The sequence below is a fragment of the Staurois parvus genome, unplaced genomic scaffold (assembly GCF_062004578.1).
Source record: "Staurois parvus isolate SC_StPar_1 unplaced genomic scaffold, SC_StPar_1.0 ptg000556l, whole genome shotgun sequence".
Taxonomy (NCBI): Eukaryota; Metazoa; Chordata; class Amphibia; order Anura; family Ranidae; genus Staurois; species Staurois parvus.
The window spans coordinates 489998-513655 of record NW_028318352.1 but is presented as its reverse complement, the minus strand read 5'-3'; the positions used below and the strand labels follow the sequence as shown (position 1 = coordinate 513655).

The 23658-nt window shown below is 39.7% G+C and overlaps 1 protein-coding gene across 1 annotated transcript in view; it reads left to right on the top strand.

Moving 5' to 3' along the window:
- The window catches only part of SDS (serine dehydratase), a 37771-nt gene extending 14342 nt beyond the window's left edge, over positions 1 to 23429 (top strand). The window contains exons 2-8 of the mRNA XM_089691223.1: positions 3873 to 4031; positions 7605 to 7644; positions 12071 to 12210; positions 15965 to 16056; positions 20757 to 20984; positions 22073 to 22197; positions 22290 to 23429. Of these exons, the coding sequence (XP_089547349.1) occupies positions 3873 to 4031; positions 7605 to 7644; positions 12071 to 12210; positions 15965 to 16056; positions 20757 to 20984; positions 22073 to 22197; positions 22290 to 22498 (993 nt within the window). The 3' untranslated portion in view covers positions 22499 to 23429. The remainder of the gene's footprint in view (positions 1 to 3872; positions 4032 to 7604; positions 7645 to 12070; positions 12211 to 15964; positions 16057 to 20756; positions 20985 to 22072; positions 22198 to 22289) is intronic.
- Positions 23430 to 23658: the final 229 nt, after the last annotated feature.

Here is a 23658-nt window from a genome sequence, read left to right as displayed (position 1 = left end):
TGTCAGAAATAGTCTATTTCTGACAGTTATGGGACATTCACTCCATACAGCGGTTTCAACCGCTGTATAGAGGGAATGTCATAGAACTGTCAGAAATAGACTATTTCTAACAGTTCTGGGACATTCCTTCCATACAGCGGTTGAAACATTGTATCTATTTGTTTCCATAAATGGATCCATTTATGGAAACAAATAGATACAATGTTTCAACCGCTGTATGGAGGGAATGTCCCAGAACTGTCAGAAATAGTCTATTTCTGACAGTTCTGGGACATTCACTCCATACAGCGGTTTCAACCGCTGTATGGAGGGAATGTCCCAGAACTGTCATAAATATCCTATTTCTGACAGTTCTGGGACATTCCCTCCATACAGCGGTTTCCGGCAAAAAGTGTATGTGCAGAGTTCCTCTATTCTGCAGATACACTTAGAGGAGCTCTGCAGATACACTTAGAGGAGCTCTGCACATACACTTAGAGGAGCTCTGCACATACACTTAGAGGAGCTCTGCACATACACTTAGAGGAGCTCTGCACATACACTTTTTGCCGGCTTGGAATTATTCTTATTTTCATCCTACTTCTTCTTCTTCTTCTTCTTCTTCATCCTCATCCTCATCCTCTTCTTCTTCTGAGGATGAGGATGAGGATGAAGAAGAAGAAGAAGAAGTAGGATGAAAATAAGATTAATTCCAAGCCGGCAAATAGTGTATGTGCAGAGCTCCTCTAAGTGTATCTGCAGAGCTCCTCTAAGTGTATCTGCAGAATAGAGGAACTCTGCACATACACTTTTTGCCGGCTTGGAATTATTCTTATTTTCATCCTACTTCTTCTTCTTCTTCATCCTCATCCTCAGAAGAAGAGGATGAGGATGATGAAGAAGAGGATGAGGATGATGAAGAAGAAGAAGAAGAAGAAGTAGGATGAAAATAAGAATAATTCCAAGCCGGGAAAAAGTGTATGTGCAGAGTTCCTCTATTTCTGACAGTTCTCTGACAGCTTCTTCACATGTACAGCGGTTGAAACATCTGTATCCTAAATGGAAACTAATAGATACAATGTTTCAACCGCTAAACATGTGTTCCTTCTGTCAGAGAACTGTCAGAAATAGCGGAGCTCACTGCAGGGACACTTTTGCCGGCTGATCGGGAAATATTCGATTCGCGCACCCGAAGTAGGCAAAATTTCGGATTCGACGCGAATCGAATATTTCCTGAAATTCGACTCGAATTCCGGTTCGCCTGGTTCGATTCGCTCATCTCTAGTAGTGATAATAAAACAGGAATTTCAGCAGATTCTGACACTTGTGTCCCTGTAGTGGCAACGTTGGGAATTCCAGATAAAACTCCAGACACGAATTTGTGGAAAACAAACTTTTTAATTACCAGCTAGGACTTAGCTAGACCAGTGTCTGTAAGCTAAGTGCCTTGAAAAACATCTTACAGAGTATACATATCAGCAATTACGTCACAATGCATATATTTCCTCTTTCACTTTCTGTACATTGTTAAAAGACTTTCTAAGCAGTTCAGGTTATACTGTGGCCTTGTGTTTTCATATTTAGATTAACTATCTTCAGCTGAAAATAAAGGTGCCAGCTGCAGACTGGAACATATCATTCCACAGGAAATAAGGGAGGGGGGATGTGAGCTGATGACCTTGCTTTGCAAACAGATGCTGTTAGAAATGTTAAAGCCTAAAGGGGAACTCTGCAATATTTGGGTGCTGCCACATCTCAAGGATATCTTTTGGCAAGAATAATCGGGTTGATTTACTAAAACTGGAGAGTGCAAAACCTGGTGCAGCTGTGCATGGTAGCCAATCAGCTTCTAACTCCAGCTTGTTCAATTACGTTTGACCTGGAAGCTGATTGGTTTCTACGCAGAGCTGCGCCAGATTTTGCTCTCTCCGGTTTTAGTAAATCAACCCCTGTGTGTCTGACATTTAAAAGAGCTCAAGTTGAAAGTGTTGTCTAGTGCATATCTGTACCAAAGCACATCTAAACCCAAGAATATCAATTTAATATATATAGCAGATTACCAGTTCTTACATACATCGGCTGCATTTCTTTTCTTTATTTTTTCACGCTAAGTGCAGAAAAACATTTGTTGATCCTTGTAACTTCTTTTTTTAAGCACTGAACTGATATCTCAATGTTCTCAGCTTTCCAATGATCTGTAAGCTACACATTCCTTCCTCCTTATGTAACAGGTGTGTGTGTGTGGGGGGGGTTAAAAAGTTTTTAAAAAGAAAACAAAAAACAGCCACCACATTTCAGGATTGGTAAGCTGTAATATTTATTTTTTAGGTTTAGATACACTCTTAGGTGAGACATTTAAATATGCATGCAATGCTCAGATTAACCAAGTATGTGTGCTTCAGTGTGTAAATATATGTACAAAATAAAATATAACCTTTGAAAGTGGTTACATTTATTTTTTTATCTAAGTATAAAAAATACATGTTGATTCTTCCAGAAATCGTTAGCTTTGCTCTCTTCCTATGACACATTCATAGATACAGTGCAATGAAAGATTGTTATCACCGTAAGACTGGAAGATATATGTGGACTACAGAACCCCTCCCCTTGATGTTATGAAATAGAGTAGAGGGAAGGATTTTTGCAGTCCAGTACTAGTGTTACCATGCTGCTTCTCCTTAGATATGGAGTGTTATGTCCCTAAGACAGGAAGTTTTCTCTGTGGACTACAGAACCTCTCCCCTCTATGTTATGGAATAGAGTAGAGGGAAGAATTTTTGCAGTCCTGTCCTAGGAGTACCCTGCTGCTCCTTCTTAGATACAGTGTAATGGAGTGTTATCACCCTAAGACAGGAAGGATTTTTGCAGTCCAGTCCTAGTGTTACCATGTTGCTTCTCCATAGATATGGTGCGATGAGTGAGCGTTATCGCCTAAAACAGAGAGTTCTCTCCAAACTACAAAACCCCTCCCCTCGCTGTTATGGAATATAGCAGAATGAAAGATTTTTGCAGTTCGGTCCTAGTGTTACCATGCTGCATCTCCATAGATATGGTGCAATGAAAGAGTGTTATTGCCTAAAACAGGGAGTTATCTCTGCGAACTACACAACCCCTCCCCTCCATGTTATGGAATAGAGTAGAGGGAAGGATTTTTGCAGTCCAGTAGTAGAGTTACCATGCTGCTTCTCCATAGAGATGGTGCAATGTGTGAGCGTTATGTCCCTAAGACAGGAAGTTTTCTCTGTGGACTACAGAACCCCTCCCCTTGATGTAATGGAAGACAGTAGAGGGAAGGATTTTTGCAGTCTGGTACTAGAGTTACCATGCTGCTTCTCCTTAGATATGGTGCAATGAGTGAGCGTTATGTCCCTAAGACAGGAGGTTTTCTCTGTGAACTACAGAACCCCTCCCCTCTATGTTATAGAATAGAGTAGAGGGAAGGATTTTTGCAGTCCTGTCCTAGGGGTACCCTGCTGCTCCTCCTTAGATACAGTGCAGTGAAGGAGTGTTATCACCCTAAGACAGGAAGGCTTTTTGCAGCCCGGTCCTAGTGTTACCATGTTGCTTCTCCATAGACATGATGCAATGAGTGTTATCACACTAAGACAGGAAGTATTTTACTGGAAGGAACTCCAAGTGGCAATAAAGTAAAAAAGCCTAAACAATGAAATGAATGCATATCCAAGTACTGATGGTGGTTAGACATGCTTCCCGTCCACCAGAGCACACTATATGACACAACACATTTTATTGACAATGCAAATGTTTAGGATAAATGGCAAAATATTGAGTACAGCATCTTGTCCATTCCCATTAGGAGGATGATCTGTATTAGTGAAGGAACACAAGCAACATTCCCTGCTAATGAGAACTTTTCCCTTTTTCCTCGGTAGGTCAGGATGGCAGAGATGAGCAGCCTTCATCTGAATACCCCTCTCAGAGACAGCGTGCCATTGTCCAAACTTTCTGGCAGCAAAGTCTATCTAAAACTTGATAATGCTCAGCCAACAGGTTCTTTCAAGATTCGTGGCATCGGACATCTGTGCAAGACGGTTAGTAAACAGCCAATTAATGCAAAACTTCAAAGCAGTCTGATATTCCTTAAACAAAATACTAAATTAGGAAGATTGACTTCAATATGCCCCCCAACGTGTGATGGCAAACCTACTGAAAGAAGAGGCAGAGGGGGTTATTTACTAAAACTGGAGCATGCAAAATCTGGTGCAGCTCTACATGGGAACCAATCAGCGTCAAGGTTTTGTTTTGTCGAAGCTTAAAGTGTTACTAAACCCAGGACCCTGCATTCACTATATCTGGTCTCCCCCAGTACACACAACATGGAAGTGCAATTATTTTACTAAATATACATTGTTAAATACCTTTTCTCACCAGAAGTTAGAGCAGTCTTGTGACTTCTATCAGTGTCCAGCAGAGCACTGGTTAAAGCTTGTAGGAGGAGTTTTCATTCTGCTCTAGGAGGATGCAGAACCCCTGACCTCTGTCTGGACAGTGCTGATTGGTTCTGTGCTGATCACATGCACTCTCACAGGAGCCTGCATTCACTCTATCTGGTCTCCCACAGTACACACAACATGGAAATGCAATTATTTTAGTAAATATAAACTGCTAAATACCTCTTCTCATCAGCAGTTAGAGCAGTCTTGTAACTTCTATCAGTGTCCAGCAGAGCACTGGTTAAAGCTTGTAGGAGGAGTTTTCATTCTGCTCTAGGAGGATGCAGAACCCCTGACCTCTGTCTGGACAATGCTGATTGCCCCTGTGCTGATCACATGCACTTTCCCAAGAAAAAAAAATACACACCAAACTGAGCATGTGCAGAGTGTCTCCACATGATATGTCTTTCATGAGATAAGAGGGGGACTTTGGAAGAAAGGGAAGATCAGAGAAGTCAGGATCAAACAGCATTTTTACACAATGCAGAGGATTAACCCCTTAGGTTCCACAGTGAGTATAACAAGCATGTTTTACTGCATCTACAGACTGATTTTACTGTTGTGGGTTTAATAACATTTTAAATTAACAAACTGAAGTTAGAAGCTGATTGGCTACCGTGGACAGCTGCACCAGATTCTGAGAGCAAATCTCCCCCAATGACCCTAATTTACTTCAATTAGAAGTAGAACATGTTCACTTTCAAAGTGGATTTTCACTTTGCAAAATTATTTTTCACTTATTACTATTTATTGCAGGTACTATAATACATAGTGCCATCAATTTACATATATATTGTACATTCACATCAATCCCTAACCCTCAAGGGGTGTACAATCTAAAGTCCCTAACTTACATTCATACATACACATACTAGGAACAATTTAGACAGGATCTAATTAACCTACCAGAATGTCTTTGGAATGTGGGAGGAAACTGGATTACCTAGAGGAAACCCACGCAGGCACAGGGAGAACATGCAAACTCCAGGCAGGTGATGCCGTGGTTGGGATTGAAACCAATGACCCCAGTACTGCCAGGTGGAAGCGCTAACCATTTAGCCATTGTGCTACACAAAGTGAATGAGCTGAAACAGTAAAAGTTCACTTTGCAAAGAATATCAAGTTGTGTGCAAGGAAAATTTAAAAAAAGGGATTTTTGCTTGCAGATGATTAGCATTAATCCACCTAATTCATGAAGCTGTGAGTGAATTTTCTCTTTGCAATGTGAATTTTTAGAGCTCATGCTCAAGGACACATTCAGATGTACATCACCAGAATTCAGTGCGTTTCTGTGCCTGGGAGTCACATCCACAGCAGCAACCCGTACAAATCAATGACAGGCTGACAGATGCTGTGGCTGTATGTCTGTTACTGAGTGGTTACACTCAGGGGAAGGATGAATGGCCCAGGACATAAACTACCAGTAGCCAATCGGATGTGTGATTACAGCCACAGCTTTTGTCAGCCTGTCATTGATTTGTATGGGCTGCTTGCCATGGCTGTATGCCAACACTTGTGACTCCCAGGTGCAGCAACTGCAAATTCTGGAGGTAAATTCTGGAGGTATATGCCCAAATGCATCTGCATGCTTGAACCCTTGCTTACTTCAAAAATACTGTAGCTGCTGACTTTTGAAAAAAGGACACTTACCTGTCCAGGGATCCCACGCTGTACTCGACCGGGCCAGTTCTTTTTATTTCATTCACTACACTATGATAAGTGAAAATTTAACATCTGGGTATCTGCAGTGGAGATGAAACAGTATGACAACGTAAAAAGACAAGATAATACGTTTTATAAATAAAAAGAACAAATGGGAATCAGATGAAATTTTCCAAATGGGCCATTTCAATTTTAGTCCAGCTGAAATATCCTCACATTATAGCTGGCCATACACAAGTAGAATTTCATTCAAAATTTTTAATTTTAAAAAAGTTCCTTTAATTTTCTAATTGCTAGTAGGGACAAATGGGTATTCATTTTCGACCAGTTACAAAAAAAAGTTATGAGAGCAGAAGGGAATTTTTTGCTCAAATGTATTTCTAACAGTTAATGTGGTTTTCGTTTGGGAAAGGCCCTTCATTCCAAAATGTTAAAAGCAAAAATTTTGAAGAACTTTCAAACGACATTGGTCAAGCCGTTGAATGTACTGAAATTTTAATATGAATGTTCAAATGACTATTTATATGAATGTTTGTTCAAAAATCTATTAGTGTGTCCAGCCTCTTTATACCAATTTATGTGGTTGTAAACCCTTTCATGCAGCATACCCAGTGAAGTGACTGGCCTCAGGTGAAACACAGAGATGAAACAAATCCTCCTACATAAGTTGTACCTGTTTATCTATAGTCTTCTCTTTTCTACAGCAATTCAAAGTCCAGAATTTATAAAGCTTATCTTAGCTTTCAGAAAATGGGGGGGGGGGGGGGGAGCTGAAATTACACGCTGCAGAGCTCAGTGAAAAGATTTAGAAGAACTGATTGGAGAGAACTTCTCAGGGAAGGCACACACCCCACTTCACACAACTCACAGAAACAGAGCTGAGGCTGTCAACTACAGGTCTATGAGACATTTTATGTGTTGGGGTTCATAATGAATGCAATAACAAAGGACCTTTTTGTAATGATTGCACTGAGACATTCCCCTGCTCCTGATGAGTTATTATTGATATTTGATTTACCTGATTATGCTAAATAGTTTAAATCACGGGTGTCAAACTGGCGGCCCTCCAGCTATTCAAACTACAAGTTCCATGATGCATTGCAAGACTGACAGTTACAAGCATGACTCCCAAAGGCAGAGGCATGATGGGACTTGTAGTTTCGCAACAGCTGGAAGGCCACCAGTTTGACACCCCTGGTTTATATAGTCAATATTTACAATGATTGAAGACCAGGTATGTTCAGAAACAAGATCGGAACAATGTAAAAAGGGTAGAACCGCTGAGCAACCAATCAGCTTTTAGCTTTGCATTGTGCTGACTGATGTGGGGTAAACATTGTTTGCTATGCACTATTGTATTTGCAAATCATCATTGCACTTTGCACTTCTGAAATGTATATCATACTATTTAATATGTCTGATAGTGATGAACATTGTCTTCTCTGAACCTCAATATTGTATATATTGCAATAAGAAATAATCATTATTTAATGTCTTCTCTTCTCTTAGTGGGCAGAACGTGGCTGTACTCATTTTGTGTGCTCCTCAGGTGAGTTTCTTAGTTGAAGTCTTGTTTCTATAGTCAAATATTAATCTGGTACTGTACAATCCAGATATACTCCGTCTACAGCATAGCACTGTTATCAAAGAAATGACTGAACAGCCAGCTTTTCCCAGGGTCTTCTTAGGCCATTGCATGCAGGGACATCACAGTAATGTGGTGATCATTTTTATAATTTTGTTGTAAGTTTTTCTATTAAAGTGAATGCTAATCTAAAGCTTAAATGATAATTTCACCTTTTTAACAAAAATAATAAATGCACATTTTTTTGCAGGTCAAAAAATTTACATTTATTATTTTTCGTCCAAAGGAACCTTGAAAGCAATGAACCAGCGATCAGTAGATCACTGTTGCCATGCATGTCTCCTGCAGACCTCTAGTCTCATAATGGCATTCAGTTCCGCTACCCATTCCCTTATAGTGGGGGGGTCTGAGATTTCTAATGTCTGGGTATCAACGTCTGGACAGCTAGAAGGAGAAAACGTAGACTTTTTTTAAGATTGAGCCTGGGATAATAGACAGGACGGTGACCTCCAGAGTCTCTGGCCAAGTGCGACCTGTGAAACATTTTTGTTTTTGATAGAGTAGGCAATGGTTAGGACCTTTGTTTTTTATTGCTATCACTGTCCCCATAGGAAAGCTCTTCCATCCGTTTCTGTTCTAATGATTGGTGCCACCTAGGACATGAAAATTTAATACAGACAGCAGTAAAATATTTTTTTTTTTTTTTCTTTCTATAATGTGAGAAAGTATCACAATCTCTGATAGGAAATACACTGCATTGCCAAAGGTATTGGGACACCTGCCTTTACACACACATGAACTTTAATGGCATCCCAGTCTTAGTCCATAGGGTTCCATATTGAGTTGGCCCGCCCTTTGCAGCTTTAACAGCTTCAACTCTTATGGGAAGGCTGTCCACAAGGTGTAGGAGTGTCTATGGGAATGTTTGACCATTCTTCCAGATGTGCATTTGTGAGGTCAGGCCCTGATGTTGGATGAGAAGGCCTGGCTCCCAGTCTCTGCTCTAATTCATCCCAAAGATGTTCTATCAGGTTGACATGAAGGCCAGTCAAATTCCTCCACTCCAAACTCGCTCATCCATGTCTTTATAGACCTTGCTCCGATGTTGAACGAGAAGGCCTGGGTCGCAGTCTCCACTCTAATTCATCCCAAAGATGTTCTATCAGGTTGATGTGGAGGCCAGTCAAATTCCTCCACTCAGAATATCAGCTTGCCCTACGGGATGTATGAGCAAGCAAATATACTGACAGAAAGCTTCAATGAACTACCACAGTGCCGTGGCAGTGCTTTGAAAACTACAAGCCCACAGCCGCTAAGGCCGGAACTTGTAGGCACTCATTCACTGTGAATAAGTGACGTAACCGTGTGGTACTTTCCCATAATATCTGACAGATGGTACAGGGAAACTTTTCCCTGTGCTATCTGTCAAAGGGAGGGGAGGCTGCGGCTATGGGAGCTTGCTACATGTTCCACCCTAAAAAGGGGTGGAACATGTAACATGTTCCAAAGGTGAACTTTTCCTTTAAAAAATAAAATTCTTCATTCTGCTGTTATAAGCTTCAGTAATGGTAAAGCAGCTCAACACTTTTTTTTTTCTCTTTTTAAGTTTTATTTAATTTTTAGTTTTAAAACAGGAAGAGACAGAATTACAGTGTGCATAGATCCCAACCAGATCAACATCCATAGTACTATGACACAATGCATATTCCTTGACACATCATGCAATGGATAGGTGGTCATATTTCTACATTCTCCAACAGAAGGTTGGAAAGAATCCACAGCTCTGACAAACTGCATGCTCAACAAGTTGCTAGATAGTATTAGAAAAAAATAACCACTGACAGTATAAAACACTGTGTCCAGAACAGCTATAAGAATCCCTCTTTCATAATCCACTGTAAATAGGGCAGGGGTCAATCAAAATTGTAGGTGTACACTGCATAGACAAAGAAGGGGGGAAGAAGAATCCAGGGGAGATATAGAAGAAACTAAGCAAATGGAGAGAGAGTGGAGAACAAAGAAGGAAAAAAAAAAAGAGGACACCCAGCCAGCCAGCCAATCGATCACACTATTTCAATCATCTTGAAAGAGTGCCATGACTATTACAGGAAGGCTAGTATTTAGGGGAATTTGATCCAAGCATGCCATGACATCATGAATTTAGTGTGATTTTCATGTACACAAGCCATTGACTGAGATTTCCAATGTCTGGGTTTCAACGTCCGGACAGCTAAAAGGAGAAAACGTAGACTTTTTTTCATTTTCGAGATTGAGCCTGGGATAATAGACAGGAGGGTGACCTCCAGAGTCTTTGGCCAAGTCTGTCCTGTGAAATACACTGTATTGCCAAAAGTATCGGGACGCCTGCCTGTACACACACAGGAACTTTAATGGCATCCCAGTCTTAGTCCGTAGGGTTCAATATTGAGTTGGCCCACCCTTTGCAGCTATAACAGCATCAACTCTTCTGGGAAGGCTGTCCACAAGGTATAGTAGTGTATCTATGGGAATGTTTGACCAGTTTTACAGGTGCGCATTTGTGAGGTCAGGCACTGATGTTGAACGAGAAGGCCTGGCTCACTGTCTCTGCTCTAATTCATCCCAAAGGTGTTCTATCAGGTTGACATGCAGGCCAGTCAAGTTTCTCCACCCCAAACTTGCTCATCCATGTCTTTATGGACCTTGCTTTGTGCACTGGTGAGCAGTCATGTTGGAACAGGAAGGGGCCATCCCCAAACTGTTCCCACAAAGTTGAGAGCATGAAATGGTCCAAAATGTCTTGGTATGCTGATGCCTTAAGAGTTCTCTTCACTGGAACTAAGAGGCTAAGCCCAACCCCCTGAAAAACAACCCCACACCATAACTCCCCCTCCCCTCCACCAAACTTTACACTTGGTACAATGCAGTCAGGCAAGTACCATTCTCCTGGCAATTGCCAAACCCAGGAATGTTCATCTGATTGCCAGACAGAGTAGTGTGATTTGTCACTCCAGAGAACCCATCTCCACTGCTCTAGAGTCCAGCGGCGGTGTTCTTTACACCACTGCATCTGATGCTTTGCATTGCACTTTGTGATGTAAGGTTTGGACTTTGGATGCAGCAGCTTGGCCATGGTTACCCATTCCATGAAGCTCTCTATGCACTGTTGTGCTAATCTGAAGGCCATATGAAGTTTGGAGGTCTTTAGCTATTGATTCTGTTGACAGTTGGCGACTTCTGCGCACTGTGCGCTTCACCATGCACTGACCCCCCTGTCATTTTATGTCAAAAATGGCATATGCATATATTCCTGTGCTGGAAGATGGACTCTACAGAGGCTAGAACCACATGTGGGATGCCTTAAACAGTGCATGCCTTGCTGCCCTCAACGGATCAAGGAAATCCAAATGTACGGCATGCAAAAGGATAACCTCAAATTAAGAATTTATTTTATAAAAAAAGTGGTAATATACTCAAAAAGGATAACAGTGTCAAGGGCACATCATATAAAATACAGCACTGAATGATATCTGTGAGGGAATTTTTAGACCTCCAACCAGCTGATGCGTTTTGAGGACTTGCCTCTTTCTCAGAGCCAGTACCAAAATGGTATATCATTCAGTGAGACTGGACCTAGTTGTATTTTATATGATGTGCCCTTGACACTGGTATCCTTTGTGAGTATATTACCACTTCTTTTATATAATAAATGTTTTTTTGAGGTAATGCACTAAGCCCATGCGCCCTCTGTTTGTTTTTCTTTTGCATACTGTCATTTTATGTGGCGTACCACTTTGTGGCCTAGTTGCTGTTGTTTCCAGTTACTTTCACTTTGTTAAGTGGAATATTTAGTAGCAAGGAAATTTCATGGATGGACTTATTGCACAGGTGGCAACCTATCACGGTACCATGCTTGAATTCACTGAGCTCCTGAGAGCGACCCATTCTTTCACAAATGTTTGGAGAAGTAGTCTACATGCCTAGATGCTTGATTTTATACACCTGTGGCCATGGAGGTGATTGGATCAATCCAATGATTTGGAGGGGTGTCCCAATACTTTTGGCAATATAGTGTAATTTCTTTATTTGGCCCCCATATATAGCTTTATTCTCCATGCTACTAGTACTGCCTGGAAAAGGAAGCGGTTTAAGCTCTCCTTGAATGGGAGATAAACAGCATTAAAAACCTGAAAGAGGTTCTTATCCTTCCACATGCTATCCAAAACTAACAAAAAGTTATGGATTTATGTCTGCTTTAACATCACTATAGAGCTTAAAACAAAGTGGAACATCGAATTTAATTTTTTAAGCCATAAAAGAATAGTTTGTTTTAGATATGTTCCTCAGTACATTGATTACAGCATACTAGATATGCATCAAGCTTTCTATTAACAACAGTTTGTTATTACAGGTGGTAATGCTGGCCTGGCAGCTGCTTACAGTGCCCGCATGCTGTCAATTCCTGCCACCATCCTTGTCCCTACCACTACTCCAGCCTTTACCATTCAGAGGGTTAAGGATGAAGGAGCAACAGTATGCGTAGTGGGTGAGGTAAGCTTACTCTAAAGTTGGCCATACAGTAGCTACAGTACTTGCACTTACAAACAGAGGGGATGGGCATGGAGTGTTTATTATAGACAGTATATAGGTGCAGCGCTATGAATAATATAGACATGTAATAAATCAATGACAATAATCAGCGTGCAATAGCGTGGTGATTAAAGTAATACAAGGTATATGGTATAACGTCCAAATAAAACCATGTGATAAGAAGATCCTGTAGAATCCCAGTTTGTAGTGGGAATATGTGATCCAGAGGTGATAGATAATGAAATAGAATGCGCACTCACCAGAAGTGCGTATTAAATACGCCTTAGGAAAATCATCCGTCTTATCTGGCACGTGAAGGTCCTTCTATATTCCGAACAAGCTGCATTCACTACCAACTATCTGGTCATAGGACAGGATCCTGGGGTTCAACTTTTCCTTATTCATTCACAGCATCATCAAGTCACCTTTACGGGCAGGCACTGCAGAGGATGGCGCTCCCAGAGAGAGCCCAATAAGGGACATCACATAGTGTGATACTGTTTAAGGAACTTTATTGATGTAAATCAGATAAGAAAAGACAGATACTGACCAAAAATTTAGGATGGCCCCCAGCGGTGGCTAGAGCTACAGAAGCTGTAGCCCTCTGACACGTTTCGTGCTAAGCACGTATTCATAGGGTGCAGGTAAGCCCTGCACCCTATGAATACGTGCTTAGCACGAAACGCGTCAAGGGGCTACAGCTTCTGGACATCTAGCCACCGCTGGTGGCCATCCTAAATTTTTGGTTAGTATCTGTCTTTTCTTATCTGATTTACATCAATAAAGTTCCTTAAACAGTATCACACTATGTGATGTCCTTTATTGGGCTCTCTCTGGGAGCACCATCCTCTGCAGTGCCTGCCCGTAAAGGTGACTTGATGATGCTGTGAATGAATAAGGAAAAGTTGAACCCCAGGATCCTGTCCTATGACCAGATAGTTGGTAGTGAATGCAGCTTGTTCGGAATATAGAAGAACCTTCACGTGCCAGATAAGACGGATGATTTTCCTAAGGCGTATTTAATATGCACTTCTGGTGAGTGCTCATTCTATTTCATTATCTATCACCTCTGGATCACATATTCCCACTACAAACTGGGATTCTACAGGATCTTCTTATCACATGGTTTTATTTGGACGTTATACCATATACCTTGTATTACTTTAATCACCACGCTATTGCACGCTGATTATTGTCATTGGTTTATTACATGTCTATATTATTCATAGCGCTGCACCTATATACTGTCTATATTTTTCTGGAAGGTGTATTGGTTACCTTTTTCTGGTGTTCCAGCTGCTTTTCTGTCATATCATTAACAGTTTTTAAGGTAGCGCTTGCTAGATAATCTATTACACATGGAGTGTTTATTGCTGTGGCCTTTGGGAGACTGCCATCAACACAGCAAGGGATTTATCAGAATTTAAAGTTTACGTCAATATTCTGTTTATTCCCAATTATAAAGAACTCCTAATGGGCACCAAAGTGTGCACAGTGTGTGCATGCTGGGGGAACAATGACAGTTTGATCACTTGATTCTGGGAAAAGGGAGGACACATCAACTTTTACATCCTAGTGCAAATAATGAAAATTCACATAAAAGGTCAAATAAAAAAACAAGACAGTAACATGCAATTATTTGCACTTGTCAAAAGCAAAAAAAAAAAAAAAATGTATTGCGTATAATCTGGTTACATAATTTGTAAAACAGTTACACTTTATATCTTATTCTATGACAAAACTCTTTTTTTATCAGTTGTATTTAACGAGTTAGATTTAGGCTCCTCAAACAGTCCCAACATTCATGAAGGCCAACACAAATATTAGTTTTAACTGTGGTAATTAAGGAAGGAAATAACTAAAATCATTGTTTCGGTTTTGGAACAGACTAATGTGTAGTTCAGAAGTATTTTTCCTGGATCAGGGGTGACGATAGAAATAAATAATTGTTCAATCAGGAGGACTTTCCCAATCTGTTGGGCCCCTATATAAGGCAAAAACACTTAGTGCACCCATAACATGTATTCCTGGCTCTTATGGGAGGTCATGTTTGTGCACTGATAATTTTCACAATATATTGTTCATGAGTCAGATATTTTTATGAGGATTTCTACGAGCACCCTAATACATTAGATATGACAGTCAAAACCACCAGCACTTGGAATGTTCACCACTATTCGGAGCCTGTGAACCATTGGACAGAACTCACTGGTGGGATTTACTAAAACTGGAGCACTCAGAATCTGGTGCAGCTGTGCATGGGAGCCAATCAGCTTCAAACTTCAACTTGTTCTCTCAAGCTTTGACCGAAAAAAAATCTGGAAGCTATTAGGTTTCTATGCAGAGTTGCACCAGATTTTGCACTCTCCAGTTTTAGTAAATCCCCCCCATTGTGTAAATTAAACTAACTGAATTGCCCAGCTATTTGCACAGTGCAGTGTTTTGAAGGTTCTGACCACATGGTCCTTTTACTTTCCCACAAATACATAAATGAAGGGTAAAAAGGAATATATAATTGGGTTAATTTACTAAAACTGATGAGCGCAATATCGGATGCAGCTGTGCATGGTAGCCAATCAGCTTCTAACTTCAGGTTATCAATTAAAATGTTACTAAACCCATGATCCTGCATTCACTATATCTGGTCTCCCACAGTACACAGAACATGTAATGCAATTATTTTAGTAAGTATAAATTGCTAAATACCTTTTCTCATCAGCAGTTAGAGCAGTCTTGTGACTTCTATCAGTGTCCAGGAGAGCACTGGTTAAAGCTTGTAGGAGGAGTTTTCATTCTCCCCTGATTGTCCTATGAGGCTGCAGCACCCATGGCTCTCTGTCTGGACAGCACTGATTGGCCTTGTACTGATCACATGCACATTCTCTATCAATACCAAACTGAGAATGTACAGCTTGCCCCCCAAGGCTTTGTTCTATCAGCAGATGGATTGAAGACTGTGGAAGAAGGGGAATATCAGAAAAGACAGGATCAAACACTGTTTTTACACAATGCAGAGGACTAACACATTAGGTTTCACAGCCAGTTAAACAAGCATGCTTTACTGCATATACAGACTGATTTTTACAGTTGTGGGTTTAGTAACACTTTAAGCTGTGACAATAAAACCTGGAAGCTGATTGGGGTTGAATTACTAAAACTGGAGAGTGCAAAATCTGTTTCAGCTGTACATAAAGAACAATCAGCTTCCAGGTTTTATTTAAAGTAACACAAAAAATGGCCTGGTCCAGAATCCTCTGGAGGGCAAGTGGTTAATGGGTCATATTAGGCCCTCTGGCCACTAATTAAGCACCATGGACCTTTATAGCCCTGGCTGTTTGTTAACCGTGTATGTATTTTTTATGAATACATAAAGCTTTTACACATTATCAAGGCATCTAAATTACAAAAGGTACATCTTAGATTGTAAGCTCCAAGGAGCAGGGCCCTCCTAACCCTCTTGTATTGAACTGTATTGTTGCTGTATTGTCTCCTTTTATATTGTAAAGCGCTGAGCAAACTGTTGGCGCTATATAAATCCTGTATAATAATACTCCTAGATTGTAAGCTCCAAGGAGCAGAGCCCTCCTATCCCTCTTGTATTGAACTGTATTGTTACTGTATTGTCTCCCATTATATTGTAAAGCGCTGAGCAAACTGTTGGCGCTATATAAATCCTGTGTAATAATATAATAATTGTCTCCGCTTTAACTTGCAGATGCTGGATGAGACGATTGAGCATGCTAAAGAGTTGGTGAATAATAACCCAGGATGGGTGTATATCCCCCCATTTGATGATCCTTTAATATGGTAAAACTATTTTCTTATAACATCATCTGTAATAAACAGTAACATTATAGATTGATTATACAGATTTGATCTAGGAGGAACTGATGTATGTAAATGATAAGGAAGACCACTTAGTTGGAACATTTCCTAAACCACTGATAACAATTCTTGGGATCTTGATGTTCTTATTGTAACAGGATTTCTTTCAAAGTATCTATGACTTACGATTTAGTAGAATTTTTGTGTCTTACATCTTGGCTTGTATGTGGTGCTTAAGGACTATAGTAATGCAGCCAGAGGAGCAGTAACTCAGATTTCAGTTTATAGTAAGAAAACAAGTGAACATGTTTTTTATTTGTTGGGTTAGTGTTCTGTGCATATCATTGTTGTCCTTTACGCTGGTTTACTGTATAGACCCTAAGAAACTGGATGATGGTTGTGAGAAAAAGAGGGATGTTCTAGAAATGGCTCATAAATATGTGAGGTAGTGGGAGGCTGATAAACATTAAAGGAAAATTCTGCTGAAATGTGTAAACTGCCATTCCTGTCTTCTCCTATGATATATTTATATTTCAGGTACTTATACAGCACTGTCAATTTACGCAGCGCTTTACACATATATATATTGAACATTCACATCAGTCCCGAACCCTCAAGGGGCGTACAATCTAAGGTCCCTAACTTACATTCATACATACATATATTAGGGCCAATTTAGACAGGATCCAATTAACCTACCAGCATGTCTTTGGAGTGTGGCAGGAAACCGGAGCACCCGGAGGAAACCCACGCAAGCACAGTGAGAATATGCAAACTCCATGCAGGAGGTGCCATGGTTGGGAATCAAAACCATGACCCATTTACTGCAAGGCAAATGTGCTAACCACTAAGCCACTGTGCTGCCCACTATGATGAAGCTAGTTACCTCTAGTTCTTTACGTCAGTAGACCCAGAAAGCACCAGCTGTAGAGAAAGAACACCTGATCTGTGCACGGGTTCTTGATTGTGACTTAGAAAGTACAAAACTGGATCAGAATGACAGCCAAGAAACTAAGGTTCAAACAGAACATTCCAAGTGCTCAAGGGATATTTCAGAGGTACATCAAAACACAAAGAAATAGATAAAAAGATTCTCATTGTACATATCAAAAACTAAAACTACTTTACATCAAGTAACCTTTAAAAACACAAACGGATTCACTATGGACAATTCATAATTATATTATACAGGTTTTTTATAATGCCAACAATTTGCGCAGCGCTTTACAAAATGAAGGTAGACATAACAGTTACAATACAATTTGGTACAAGAGGAAACAGAGGGCCCTGCTTGTTAGACCTTACAATCTAGGAGATTGTGTTTGTAAATCTGGATCAAAGACACTCATTTTGAGTTTTCACAAAATGCCAGTTGAATATACAAACTAGAGAACATCATGGAACTCTACGCGTTTCGTGAACTTTTATGTTCACAATTTAGATATGAAAAGCAGATACTGTACTTTCCACAATAATTGTTCTATGTAAATCAGAGCAAATAAATATTAACTGCATCTGTTATCTTTGCTTTTTGGTACAGAGAATGTACTACTGAAAATACTTTTTTGTGATTTGTGAAATTCTCTCAGGTACCCAGAAAGCTCCTGATCCCTGATACATAATGAAACATAGTGGTTGTTTTACTAAAAGAAAATAAACTGTTCACTTTGCAAGAGAATTTTCTCCAGTGCTTAGTGAATAAGGGGAAGCTCTGCTGACTTCCATCACCCATTCATGCGCAAGCAAAAATGCTGGTTTTTTTTTTTTTAATTTTCCTTGCATGTGATTGGGTATTCTTTGCAAAGTGAAATTTCCCCACAATTACTATGCTCTGGAACAAATTCCCTTTGCAAACTGAATTGCCTATTGCTTTTGGTAAATCATCCAATTAGCCTTTAATTTCTTTGACTATTCTCTGGCTTTCCTGCTTTTTCTGTTTAAGATTTCCAGTAGGAGCACAGACATGCCAAGGCACCATGTTTGGGCAGTGTGAGATCAGCACATCTTGGCCATTTGGCTATCTCTCCTAGACGCCTTTCCTCCTGGCAGCAGCATTTTGGCAGAAAATGACGCTTGATGCTTGTAAAGCATTAATTTTATTGGCCAGAATAATAATTTATTTTGGCCACTGAAATGAATTTAGAGCAAGCACTAAACACGCCTAGTGTTAATACGTGTTTCGATGCGTGTACATGCGTCAAGTGCTTTTTCTGCCAAAACAAAGCTGCTCTTGGACTCACTGGCAGAGTATTCTTTTCTACTTTTAACTGCCTATGTGTGCATGGACATATAGGCTAACATGCAGAGGCATTTAGAGGAAGAAAGAAATTACCAGATGCCCCTAACAGCCGTGTTAGAAAAATTCCAGTGTGCATGAGATCTTAAAGAAGAAGTAAAGTCGAACATGTTTTTTCTATTTGGATAGTGTAAGGGAGGGTTATAACCCCTGACACCTTTTTTTTTTTTTTTTTTTTTTTGCCATCTGTGTCTCATTGGGGAGATTTCACTTCATTTCCTGTCCCATAGTCAAAACAGGAAATGAGAGGAAATTCCTCCAAAGTGTCCCCATTGGAAGATGTCCCCTGTATTCTCGTTCTTGTGACAACCCAGAATTTAGGATTTTCTTTCATGTCCGCTCTCGATGATAATGGTAACCAGATCAAATGTTAGAAGTTCTCAAGATTCAATATTTTGCACTTATTAAACAGATATGAAAAGAAACTTTATTTGTGTAATTAACAGACCAAAAGGGAACTATTATTCATTCTTAGGTCATCTGTTTTTCTAGAGGAACCACTTGATCCCAGTTGCATTTTATATACAGGATTGACTTCTGCCCCCATGTCAGAACTAATCCTCCCTTGAAACTAAGCCACCTTCCCGCCATTCAACAGTCCAGTTCTCTACTGTTTAATGAGTCTTTTGCACTCATCTTTTCAATAGAAGGGGTCATGGCTTAGCTTCAATCATATACATGTTTACAATGTACCCAGCGTGGGAGGGTCTTCCCTGGGACAAAGAAAGTCATTTGTGGATTAAAAAAAGCTATCTGCTGGCACTGAAAGTTTAATTTGATCTTTATTGTGACCTCAAAGGTTTCCTTCAGATAAATACATTAGAAAATGTGTGAGGCTAGAACTTTTAAAGTGACAGCATTACCATACATACAGTATATCCTGTATTTAAAGGAATAAGTAATCTTTAAAGTATGTTACAAAAGCCTAGGCAATGAAGGCAAAGACAAAGGAGTTTAGGACAGGGTGGAGTAGAATGGTAGTTGTGTAAATGGAGAATTTGGGATTAGTAGATGAAAGGAATGACCTACAGCAATGACAGATGGTATCAGTGCTGAGGGTTCATCTTGTCATGGATTTGTTGAAAAGAAACTCTGAATGGGAGTGAAATTTCTGGGTCTATCAATGTGACACATTCCTTTTGAGAAATACTAGTTAGCCTCTGCACAAAGAACTGGCATTTTCCTTGGTATAGTAGCATTCATGATATTTTCAGAAAGACACTAAAGATGGCTATAGATAATAGGTAATGATTGGATGCACAATATAGTCTCTCAAAGTCTTCCAAACTTGTTTCTACCCTAATAGGAGGCCTACTTTACAATGGGGGACAATCTTTCCAACCTACTGGTCTACATAGTTTCTTTGAAAATGCTTGTTTTGAGTTGTGTTTTGCCCCATAGACAAAAACATTCTGCCCAATTAAGACTGGATCAGAAGACTAATTTAATGTCTAATGTTTTTCTTTAAACATTATTATACAGTCTCACTGACTGTCTCAAAGGTAACAAGGGTGTAACTCGCTCAAAGCTATGTGAAGATATGACGGCCACAAGTACAGCATTAACACATACAGTTGACCAGTCAAGTGAATATTGAAACATTAACAGAAACCTCTGACACCAGCCTTATCTCTGGGGAGCAGTAGCAATCATCTAGAAAAATTGATCCTGTAGGTCAGGGTGTGGAGTTGTCACTGCTGATTTGATTTTAGGGGTGCATATTCAGGGGCTGTCTCCGTTATCTTTGTTTTACAACTGGAACAGGAATGCAGCCAGTGCAGCATCAGGACAATTTATAAGAATATACATATTCCAGATCAGGGGCTTTAACTGGTGGTGAGGGAAAGAAAAGGGTTCCAATATTTATGTTTTGACAGGTTCCTTTTGGTTTTTTCTCTTGGTAATGATTTTTTCTGCTAGTGGTAGGAACATCATAGAATGGGAGCACTGGGAAACTTACTGGTCTTTTATCCCCGCAAACGTGTACAGCTATTAAGTGCTAGTTACTAGTAAACTCTCACAAACAAGTTGTTCCTCAATGGCTGTAAATTTTATGGTTTTTGAAGAGACTATGCCACCAGACAGAGGAGATGCAAAACACAAATGTAGACATTAGCAGTGATGGACAATTCCTAGGCTGCAGCTAACTAGTTTAATCAGTTTCACTCCTGCATCCCATGCTATGTAGCTCTTTGTTTCTTTATAAATCTAAAACATATATGTTCCACCACTGGAACATATATTCCAGTGGGGAATAAGAGGGGAATCTTAGCTTAGGTCATGTTGTCTAATTAACTCAACACAGCTGTTCCATTGTAAATGTAACAAGATTCTTTTGTTTCTAAGCAAACCAGAGGTTTTACAATGGTCTCTCTTTTTCATGCAGGGAAGGCCACACTTCACTAGTGAAAGAGATGAAAGAAAGTCTTCCTTCAAAACCTGGAGCTATTGCCCTGTCAGTAGGTGGTGGTGGAATGCTCTGTGGTGTGGTCCAAGGCCTGCGGGAAGTAGGATGGGATGACGTTCCCATCATTGCCATGGAAACCAAAGGCGCTCATAGCTTAAATGCTGCTGTGGAAGCTGGAAAATTAGTGACCTTACCAGAAATATCCAGGTAAGCCATCAACAACCTTAAACTTAAATAAAACCATAGCCTTCTATAAAATAATGTGCTGCACTTAATTAAAAGTCTATTTGCACTTAGTTTTCTTGGTCCCCCTACAAATTTCCACAAATACCTGTTGATCCTGCAGGTGAAGGCCATGTTATTCAGGTTCATGTGATAGAGTGGCAACAATGCTGCAATGCTCTTGAAGTCAGAGCAAAGTTAAGTTGGCCCTGTCATGTAGGCTTTATGCTCCTGCACTATCGTGGGATGAAAAAATTATTGCAGTGAACATGGCTATTAGCATTATCACTGCTGATTCACAAGTCTGTACTGTACCTTTTCATTTGACACCTGACCAAACCTAGTCTTGCCTATTACTTTTTGGCTGACTTCCTTCCTCTGTAAGCTGCAGTGTCTGTGAGGTGAAGTATGCAAGACACAAATGAAGGTTTCAGCACAGTCAGGGAGGGTAAAGGAAGCTTTTTGTTTAATTTACAAATTATGTGCATCTCATAGTAATTGAATTGGGTACTTGTTTTGGCTGTCATACAGGAGCCTTTAGTTGAATGGTAATCAACAAGTGGATTCTCCAGTTTTAGGATTAGCACAGGAACAAGTCCATAAATGATTGATTTTTTGCATGTATCGATTGGCCTGAGATAACACGAATTCAAGCTTTCGTAAGGCAGTGCACAGTGATAATGAAAAGTACAAAGAGTCATAGAAATTATTTGCCCTTAATTGAACTCAGGGAAATATAAATATTCATTTAATGCTATGAGTTTGCCTTTTACTATTTTAAATAAATCATAGGAGTTCCCAATTCTACCAACCTACAAGGCCATTACAGTTCTATTTCATTGCTGTTACATTTTTGTAACAAGGCATATAAAGAGGAATGGGTTGTAAAAATGGTCAATATTAGAGATTGGAGCAAGGAGGAAAAAAGAACTCATGGCAGGCAGATGAGAAGCCAGAAGTCATGGGCAGATAAAGGGTTATTCAACCTCAGGTTATGGAATGACTAATGCTTTAAAAAAAAAATGTGGCTGTAAAAGTAAATCCAATAACTCTAGTCATTGTTTCCTCTTCAGCGTAGCTAAGACTCTGGGAGCTAAAACAGTGGGAGCTCAAACACTGAAAGTAGCTCAAGAACATCCAGTTTTCTCTGAAGTAATCTCTGATCAGGATGCAGTAATGGCCATTGAGAGATTTTTAGGTAAGTTATCACATGTAATTAAATATATTTTTAGAATCTTAATAAAAAGTCATATGGTGTATGGTATTTGACCCTTTTTTGTATTCCTGTAGATGATGAAAAGATGCTTGTGGAGCCAGCATGTGGAGCTGCTCTAGCAGCAGTTTACAGCAATGTTTTGGGGAAATTGCAAAAGGAAGGCAAACTGAGCCAAGATCTCTCCTCTCTAGTTATCATAGTATGTGGTGGAAACAATATCACCCTGAAACAGCTATTCCGGCTCAAAGAGCAGCTGAACATTGAATCCATCAGTGCTGCATAAATCGAGGCAAAGACTACTTAACACTACTAAATTCCCGGATAGACTTCTGTCCTACTGTCAGATTAGAAACGGCATTAAAACTGCTTCTCTGCACAACCAATTAATTCATGTAGCAGCAATTCACATCTCATTTCGGAACCAAATGTGTGTCTGCCTTTGTCACAGGATAGGTAATGAACACTAATCCCTAATCAAAAAGGACAATGTACACCAAGTACAAATAATTTTCAGCAAGGGTTTTGACTTTATATGTTTGGGTCTGACCTCTGGCATCCAGGGGCTCCTATTGCTTTCATAGGGAATATTTTAACATGGATTACAGTTCAGACTTTTATGTTAAGAGCTTCAGGTAAAAAAAAAAAAAAGCAATATACAGTTGCATGACCACAATGTAAAATATGTGAATTTTCTATCTGCACCAAGACCAAGTCCTCAATATGCACACTAGCTCCCCTACAAAACTCAACAACCAGAATAAGTTGTCAACAAAAATTATGCCTTCTTTTTTGGTGGAGGTGTGGGTTTTTCCCCCCTATTAGAGCTTCAGTTCCCATGCTTTCTATAATCCTCTAGTGCAAAGGAAACATGCAAAGGGTGAAAAAGCCAAACAGCAATGCATTTTTTTCTCCTGTATCTCAGGTACCCCACAATAGGACAGTTTAAATACGGAACACTACTCCACAGAGGCGTTCTACAAAACTTTGATTTTTTTAAAATGTTTAAAGAAGAACAGACTAATGGAAAGCCACTTTAAATGTATCTACCTCTACAAGTGAGTGATTGTATTGTATATACAGTACATTCTTGACACTAAAGTTTTATAGCAGAAATACAACAAAAACTTAAAAAAAAAAAAATGTAATGAAATAACTACTGAATTTATTTGTAATATGCTCAATGTATATGTGACATTAAACCCTTTTACAATAAAGAGTCTAATGTAATTATTTGGGGGTTACTAACAGCAAACTCATCTTGTGCTTAGTGTACGCAAACAAACATGATAGGAGATGCTAAAGTAAATCTAGTTTTAAGAAGAAAAATCAAAAGTGCCTAGGTCAACGCTGAACAAGTGATCTCAGTTCCTTTGCCTTCATTGACTTTTATAGACAAGGAAAAATGCCATGCCCGTGTACTTGCTAGAAGGTTTCAAAATCAAT